The sequence below is a fragment of the Urocitellus parryii genome, chromosome 6 (genome assembly GCF_045843805.1).
Source record: "Urocitellus parryii isolate mUroPar1 chromosome 6, mUroPar1.hap1, whole genome shotgun sequence".
NCBI lineage: Eukaryota > Metazoa > Chordata > Mammalia > Rodentia > Sciuridae > Urocitellus > Urocitellus parryii.
The window spans coordinates 32,216,787-32,226,136 of NC_135536.1; the positions used below are offsets into that span (position 1 = coordinate 32,216,787).

General features: G+C 40.5%; 1 protein-coding gene and 1 pseudogene across 1 annotated transcript; both read right to left on the reverse strand.

The window, feature by feature from the left end:
- Nucleotides 1-221: 221 nt before the first annotated feature.
- LOC113200703 (olfactory receptor 10G2) lies at nucleotides 222-1,178 on the reverse strand. Its single transcript, XM_026414222.2, has one exon. It carries the CDS (start codon nucleotides 1,176-1,178, stop codon nucleotides 222-224), a length of 957 nt encoding a protein of 318 aa, XP_026270007.2.
- Nucleotides 1,179-7,025: 5,847 nt separating this feature from the next.
- LOC113200683 (large ribosomal subunit protein mL45 pseudogene) lies at nucleotides 7,026-8,069 on the reverse strand (annotated as a pseudogene).
- Between the last annotated feature and the right edge of the window lie 1,281 nt (nucleotides 8,070-9,350).

Below are 9,350 nucleotides of genomic sequence, written 5' to 3' on the forward strand. Positions count from 1 at the left end.
ATGGTAGAAGTAATGTATGAGTTTATTTCTAAGTAAATAATATAAAACAATTTGAGACAATTTCATGTGATGAAAGGATTACAGATCCAAAGTGTTCCTAAGTTTCTTTCAATCAGAAGTAAATTCAATTTAAGTCATGAACTGTTTATTAAACATTTGTCACATGCAGCAGAGCTGAAAACAGTGTAGTGATGGTGACATGGTGGTTCCTGAGTCTGTAGCTACTTATTTTCATTCACAGTCCCTCGACCTGCTGTTATCCTCTTCAGAGCAGACTTCACTTCCTGGTTCCTCAGGGTGTAGATGAGGGGGTTCAGTAATGGAGTGACCACGGTGTAAAACACAGCCACTGCTCCATCCAGGGGGCTCTTGGAGCCAGCCCGAAGGTAGATGAAAATACAGGGGACATAGTAGACTGTGACCACAGTTAGGTGGGAGCCACAGGTGGAGAAGGCCCGGCGCCTCCCATCAGCAGTGCGAATCTTGAGGATGGCATGGACTATGTTGGCATAGGAGAGCAGGATCAGCATGAAGCAACTGGCAGCCACTACCCCAATGTCCACAAAGGTCACAAGTTCATTGACAGTGGTGTCAGCACAGGCCAGTCTCAACACTGCTGGGATGTCACAGATAAAATAATCTATCTGGTTGGGCCCACAGTAGGGCAGGCGGAAGGTCAAGGTGACCTGTATAGAGCCATGGATGGAGCCAGCCACCCAAGCTCCAGACACAAGGATGGTGCATAACCTGCCATTCATGAGCAGTGGGTAGCGCAGGGGCTGGCATATTGCCAGGTATCTGTCATAGGCCATCAAGGTGTAGAGGAAGCACTGAGTGCTGCCCAGGAAGTGAAAGAAATAAAGCTGAGCCACACAGCCACCAAATGGGATAGACTTGCTAGCAGGAGTAAAATCCAAAATAATTCGGGGAACTATGACGGAAGAGAGCCACATGTCCAGGAATGAGAGCACTCCCAGAAGAATGTACATGGGACGTGCATGGAGCTTCGGGTCAGCCCACACTGTGAGCAGAATGAGCAGGTTCCCCAGCTGGGTCAGGATGTAAATGATGAAGAAGACCAGGAAGAGGAGGATTCTTAGATTTGGGGGATGAGGCAAGCCTAGGATAATGAAATCTGTCACTGTGGTGTCCAGTGATGTGTTTTTGTTTCTTCTCATGTTTTTCTGCAGTCTGCTAAGATGAATGGTGAAATCAGACGTGGGAAATGTCACAGAAGATACCTTTATCAGATAAATAACACCTAGAAATGAGAAGAGGAATGGACTTATGTAAACACATTTTTAAGAAGAAAAGTTGTTGTCACCATTAGGTTTTTAGGCTTATGTTATAGGAGAAAACTTCCAGAGACTGGTTAATTTCCTAGACATATGGAAGCTCATGTCCATTGAAAGACCCTGAGAAGCAAGATTTGGCAGATCAAGGAAGAGAGGAACATGTAAATAACAAGAGATGACAAAAAATTTCAATCAAAAGGGATTTCAATGAAGGGAAGCTAAAGTAGATGCAGAGGGGTATGAAACACACACCCTGCATCTACTTTCTTCCTCCATTGCCATTATTGGGATGTTTCCATATTCCTCAGTTAAAGTCATATTTCATCACCAGAACATGCACAGATATTCATTATGTGGTCCTTGTTTTCTACCCTATTTCACCCCTTGCAATTCCTTCTTAGTATTAGGGATGCATGGGACTCCCAGGGCTGTCAGAGAAGTATGTTCTAACTTGGAACCTGTGCCTGCTTACCTTTTCTGCTCCCTTCAACTAGGTAGTCCTTACTCTTCCTTCAGGGTTCAGTTTGGGGATCCTCACCTTAAAGAAACCTTTCCTGATTGCCGAGGACCATGCTTGTACAGAGCATGCTTCGTATTATATTGCCATTGTCCAATTTCTTATTCATCTCCTCCTTTAATCACCTCATCTATCACAGTAAATGTGATAAATAAGTATTTTCTGAATTACTGAATGGCTGATTGAGTGGATGTTCCCAAATCCTACTGATCTGATATAGTGTTTTCTGCTGATCTTGTTTGTCTAACCCTTGTACCCACCTGGCTGGGTGTTTTGGGGCAAGGATGGTCCTTTGCATTATGAAATGTGGGTCTAGTTTTATTATAACAAACTCAAAGGGCCAATCAGGTTTTTGATTGTTTCAGAATATCATTTAGATTTATTAATTGATTTATATGGTCCATTGGTTTGGGATTGATTTTCAAAAATATGAGATTACAGAGGAGTTTTTATTGTTTATTATGAAAGCATTGATTAATACATGACTTGATGTTTTGTGTATTTTATATATATATAATATATATATATATATAATATATATATATTTCAGTGTACATACAGTGACTATTTAAAGAACTTTAAAGATTTTCAAGTATCTGAACCAGGTGACAGGGAAACTAGAGGGAAGAAATATGTTTATTTTATTACTTTTGTTAAGTAGCTTATTTGATAAAGTTTTTACCTCCACAGTGGGGATTGAGATACATTCATCTATCATTTAACTATAAAGTATCTTTGTAATTTAAATGGGTATTTTCAGAAAACAATTAAAATTGTAATGGTTTAATTATAAATAACACGTGACTATTAATGTACTCAAGCATTTAATTGTCATCAGAATTATCTCCAAGTAAATTGTGTCTTTATTATTCTCTAAAATAGCTTAACTCATGTATTAAAATTTAAGAGCTAATAACAATAATGATGCTAAATATACCTGGCTCTTCAAGGTCCACAGGAAATGTTAATGCACCCTTTGTCAACAAAAAAAGAATTTTTTAAAATTTAAATACTTTTAAATTCCCAAAGTTTTACTGTATATAGTGTTGCTGAAATCATTTGCAAAATGGTCAGAATCCAAATAACTCCAAATAACTGAAACACATAAAAACAATTCACTATAAAAAGAATCTGAAGATAGGAGCCCACTAAAGTTAGAGAATATATATATTTTGTATTGGGGATTGAACCTAGGAATGTTTAACCACTGAGCCACATCCCTAGCCCTTTTTATTTTGAGAGAGGGTCTCAAAAGTTGCTTAGGGTCTTGCTAAATTGCTAAGGCTAGCTTTCAATTTGTAATCCTTCTGCTTTAGCCTCTAGAGTCACGGGATTACAGGTGTACAACACTGTGCCTGGCTAAATAGGGCATTTAAAAAAAGATAATTATCCTGGAAACCCTAGGGAGAGGGTGTGGGGGATGCGATTGAGAAGGGAAAGACAGGGAGGGACCAGGACACCTTCCAGGGACCTCTTTGTCATTATGGGCTCATAGTATGAGCTGTTTTCTATGTGCCTCTGCCCCAGTTCAAGCTCATTTGATGTGAACACTTCTCCTGAAGTGCATTTCCATTTGGAGAGGCTCAGAGGAAGGCAAGCCTTTATCCAGCAATTTGAAACTTTGTTTGGATTTCCACAGTGACCTTCAGGATCTGTGCTACTAGGAAATAGTTATGAAATTGTGAAGATGAGGAACAAAGATTGGTTCAGTGATGTGTTGGACATGCTGGAATCAAAAGACTCTGATTTATCCTTGGGATAAGACTCAATCAATATCTGTTTCTGTAAAGATTTTCCTGATGTTACCATTCATTCGCAGTTATACATCCTGGTACAGCTAGGGCAGAGTAGAGGATATGCATAGAATTTGGGATGGCTTAGCCGGGTGAGATGGCCCACACCTGTAATCCTAGTGATTCTGGAGGCTGAGGCAGGAGGATTTCAAGTTCAAGGACAATGTGAGTATGACTCAGTCTCAAAATTAAAAATAAAAACAGTTCTAGGCTTCAATCACAGTACCAAAAAAAAAAAAAAAAAAAAGGGTGGTGGTGTTGGTGGTGGTTTAGACAGATTTTTATCTAATCCACAAAATAGATTCTAGTTCTTTATTAAAGATTAAACAAAAATGAATTTGCTTTAGGAAAGGTACTCATGTCCTCTTCACAGGAGAAAGGGAAGGTTGTAAATCTGGCTTTTGCGTTTTCACAACAAAGAATCTCCTCATATTCTCTCTGATTTTATGGTTGACCAACTCTGTCCTTTATTGTTCCCTGATAAAAAGGAAAAAAACAAAAGAAAATAATGTAAAGATTTTTTTATTTCATTTCAACACAAAAGAAATTCCTTATCAGTGAAGAAGGAACTTAATTCCTTTGGGTAAGAGTTGAGGAAGAAGATGGAGAAAAGAGACTGATTAAATGAACACTTACTTGGACAATACAACAGAGAATCTTTAAGCTCCAAAATTAGTTTGTGGGCCTATCTTGAATGGAGCATGTTTTCACATTGCTTTCCACCCTTGTAGACTCACATGCACAGAGTTGCAGAACTGTGGAGGAGTCTGGCAGTCCTGGAGTGGAACCGTCCTGCAGAGGGAGAGATGTCCTAGGAGGTTCAGTCTAGACTATTGCACGGGGCTCCCAAGTCTGTTCTGGAAAGCCTTTAGCAGTTTTTAGAAATCCAGTCAGGCAAACCAAGTATTCAGAATCTCAGAGCACCTGCCTTTCACGACTATTTGACCAGTGTCACGTCTATATTTCTTGAGTCATATTTTGCCTGTTTTCATCAGCTGCTTTCTTTATAGCTCTGATTAAGAAAAAAAAAAAAAAAACACTGCCAAGAGAGTTGAAGAAAAATTTTAACCTCAAGGGAAATCCCACTCCAAAGTATTTCCCTGATGGGACCTTCCCTCCCCAAATCCTCATTATTTTGTTTTGAGAGAGAGCACACAACATTTCTAGTTGATCACTGGAAATGGGGCTGTGGGGTATGAATCAGTATAGATTTGAAAGACCTTGAATTTCTTAAAGGTTTTATAAGGTCTCTATTCATCCTCCCCACATGCTCATGGAGATTTCTCTGCTATCTCCTTCAGGTTTCTATTCATATGAGGTCTCTCTCAATGGTCCCTCTTTTCTATTTTATTTCTCTTAATAGTACTTAACACCATCTGACATACTATATTTACTTGTTGGCTTATTGTTTGCCTTCCTTTTCTAGAATGTAGCTCCATGAGAGGTGGGGGTTTTCCTCCTCTCTCTAGAATCCCAAATACTACTGGTGCAGGGTTTTGCACATAGTAGGTTCTTTTCTTTTTCCTTTCTTCTTTTGGTACTGGGGATTGAATCCAGGGGCTCTCAATCGCTGAGCCACATCCCAAGCCCTTTTTTGGTATTTTATTTAGAGACAGGGTCTCACTGAATTGCTTAGGGTCTCACTAAGTTGTTGAGGCTGGATTTTGTGATCCTCCTGTCTTGGCCTCCGAAGCGGCTGGGATTATAGGCATGTGCCACCATGCCTGGCCATAGTAGTGTACAGGGCTTTGTACACACAAGACAAGTACTCTACCAACTGAACTATATCCCCAGCCCCATAGTATGTCCTTGATAGACACTTTTTTAAAATTATTTCAACAGTGTCTTCGTAAGTTGCTGAGGGTCTTATTAAATTTATCAGGCTGGCCTTGAACTTGGGGTTCTCCTGCCTCAGGCTCCCAAGTCTGGCTTAATATATACTTCTGAATGAATTAACAGGGGAAACTGCCATACATACTAAATGCTGTGGGTATAAAACAACAACAGCACCAGCAATAACAACTGTGGCTTCACCTTTGAGTTACCTGGAGTATATTTGATATCAAATTGAGTCTCATAAGCATGCTGTGGTACGGATAGTACATGCCAGGGTGGAGAGCCAGTTATTTTACAAAAGTTATTGTTACCTAAGGAATATTGGAAATTTGGCTACAAGTGAAGAATGAGAACATGGAGTGTGATATAAGCTTCTGGAACCTTCACTGTAAGATGATGGAACTGGAGAAAGACTGGATGATTTCTTTCTTTCTTCTTCTTTTTTTTTGGTTGGGATTGAACTCAGGGGCACTCGGCCACTGAGCCACATCCCCAGCCCTATTTTGACAGAGTCTCACTGAGTTGCTTAGTGCCTTGCTTTTGCTGAGGCTGGCTTTGAACTAGTGATCCATCCTGAGCACTTGGGACCCGGCAGATTGGGTGATTTCTAAAGTTCCTTTAAAATTTTATTTATTTATTTTTTTGATACTAGGGATTGAACCCTGGGGCACTCTACCACTGAGCTACATCCTTAGCTCTTTTTGTTTTTTACTTTGAGACAGTCTCACTAAGTTGCTGGACTCAAATTGAGATCCTCCTGCCTCAGTCTCTGGAGTCACCTAGATTACAGGCATGCACCATGGCTTCCAGCCTTAAGGTTCTTTTTTTTTTTTTTGTATTTTTTTTGGTGGTGGGAATTTAACCTATAGTTTTCCACTATTCTAGTCAAGTGCTCTACCATTGAACTATAACCCAGTCCTCTCAAGTTCTTAATTCATTACTAAGGAATAAAAATGTGTGTGTGTGTGTGTGTGTGTGTGTGTGTGTGTGTGTGTGTGTAAAGTTGCAATGCTGCACCTTGCCACAAGATGGCAGTAACATCCTTATTAAAACCTTATGTTCTCCAAGTTGAAGTTAATAGAAATAAATCCAGAGAATTCATTAGAGGTACAAATTATTTTAGTCAAGATACCATATGTTAGCATCCACTAATTTTGGAAAACTATATTTCAGAGAGAGTTAACTTCAATTTGTAATATTTGAAAAATACTTTGAAATATACAGTTCCTTCTCTCTTCCCTCCCATCTTTTTTCTGCCTTCCTCATTCTTCTCTTCCTTTTTTTTCTTTCATGTTTTCATTTTAGTGCATGAAAACATTTCTTTTTTTGTTTTTTTTTTGTCCAACACTTTGATAGTATTTTATTTCAAACTCTGATCTCTACCCAGTGATTACAAAAGAATGTTGCCTATTAGCTCCCATAGTCTCTGCTGTGAAAAAAAGTATCAGATGTTTGTTCAGTGAAACATATTGTCTTTCATCTAGACTCAGAAACTAGACATATGATTTTAAAAAGAAAAAGGGTCCATGGCTATGCATACTAGCCAATGACCTGGGCCCAGCCATCAGACATGGTTGTAAGGATGAATCTGCTCAAAAGATCCAAGCAAGGCAGGAGGAAACAGGGGTGGTCTGAAAGAGATGGATGACTTCACAGCGTCCAGCATCATCATCACCAGTGCTTTACCCCAAGAGTCATTTTTGTCGTGAGGCTAGCTGAGACTTATGGTCCTCTCTTTGTGCCTCTTCACATTTTTCCAAAGGTTCCAGCTGGGGGCCAGGAATCATCACCATCTTAAGGTTGGGCTGCTTAGGGGGCGCCCATGGGGGAACAATCTTGCCATGCATTCTCCAGCTCCCATAGGGGTTCAGCAGGTGTTTTTCAAACACAATATACTCCAAGACATCCTTGGGCACATCTTCTTGTCTATACATCAACCGCCCAAACCGATCATAGATGGCTAGAGTCTGCTGTGTGTGCATGCAGACAGTAACCTGGCCACACATGTTGCTCTGGTTCACCAAACTCGAGCAGCGAACCTGCACCACCTGGGCCGGCTCTAAAGATTCCATGAAGCCCCAGCGGACAGTCTTATACTCGATGTCCCAGACCATATCCGGAAAACACTGTTCAGTTACCAAAGTGTGAAGCCGGTCATGGTCTGAGTTGTTTAGACAAAGGTGAGCTTCTATGAAAATATCCTTAGCTTTTTCAGGGAAGTCCTTTGTTTTAAAATTAGCATCAAATTCTTTTATCTTCCGGATTGACAATTGTGATGCTGCATTTTTCTTCAATCGCTCAGTTCTCTGTTTCAGTCCTTCCTTTGAAAGAGATGACATTCGAGCCTCACCCTCAGGAGGAACATAAGCATCAAAGATACCAGCTGTACAGGCCACATGTATGGGCCAATCCAAACGTTTTGGGGGGAATAACCAATCCTGCTTTCCGGGCATATGCTATAAACTCCTTTTCTGTTTTGTATTTGGGTTCATAAGCAGGAGGTGGGAAACGTTTTTTAGTTCTTACTGGAACTACAGCTGTAGACTGAGTCATCAAGAGTGACTGCGGAGACCACCATCCCAAAGCTTTGGATAAGCAAGACAACCTCCCAGGCACGGGGGCTGCCATTTTGTTCACTCAAAAAGCCATGAAAACATTTCAAGTCAAACAAAACAGAGATGTGCAAGAAAAGGTTAATATTTTCACCATTCTTTTAATTCAACCCTCCAAAGTAACTAATATTCTCCATTTCTTTCTCTATAGTCATACATATATACATATACATGTGTGTATATATATACACACACATATATATATATACATATGGATACATATACATGTACATATATATTTTTTCTTTTGACCTTTAATTAGTATCTGATCTTCTGTTTGGAGATAAAATTAGACAGTTGAAAACCTTTCCAACTCTTTCCTACTGTCACAAATAATGATTATGATAACAAGAACACCACCACAAACATACACAGTATGTTCAAAACCCACTACCACTGCACCTCTGTTTTTACTTTCTCCTGTTTTTGGAAAAGAAACACTTAGTATGAGAAAATCGACTATTTCTACCTTTGCTTTATGTTCCCATTTGTCTTCTCTGTTCTTTATATGCAATTCTGTTTTTTAATCTTCACCAGAATCACTTGGATTAAAACCCATGGGTTGGGCAGTTGGAAATGTTCATGGGAAGAGAATCCTGCAGGACCCCACAGCTGCTCCTGTGGAGGAAGCTTGAAGCCACCCCTCAGGTAAGCAGCTCCTCCCCTGTGTCCCTCTGGGCTTCACCAGGTGGAGCTTCCCTCCCTCTCTCACAGAGAGGGTTTGTCTTCTGCAGCTGCCAGGAGGCTGTGCCAGGCTGGTGGTGTCCTGCAGCCGATGTGGGGAATTTTCCTTTTTCATGTTTCCCTGCTGGTGGGAGGTAAGCCTGAACTTAAGAGCAAACACAGCTGGCAGTTTTCAAGTAATTTTCTTCCAGTTAAATGATTGCAACTTCTAACTTTCGTAACAAAGAATCTTTCCCTCTAGACTTATGAGGATATTCCAATTATTATGGAATATTTAATAATAACTATTGCTGTTGCTAATTCTTTTACTGTTTCTATCCAAGCAATTCCCTTGTCAGTGGCAGCTTTTCTGTGACCACAGGGAAGCACCGGTTTTTGATAACCACGTGGCTTCCAGGAGTGCTGTCCTGGTAACAGTCTTGGTTCCCCTCACAGGTGCTGCAGGACAAAGTGTCGAGCAGCCCACTGAGTTGAACGCTGTGGAAGGAGCCTTCATCCAGGTCAACTGCACGTACCAGACATCTGGGTTCAACGGGCTGTCCTGGTACCAGCAACGTGAGGGCGGAGCACCCATGTTTCTCTCTTACAATGTTCTGGATGGTGTGGAGAGGAG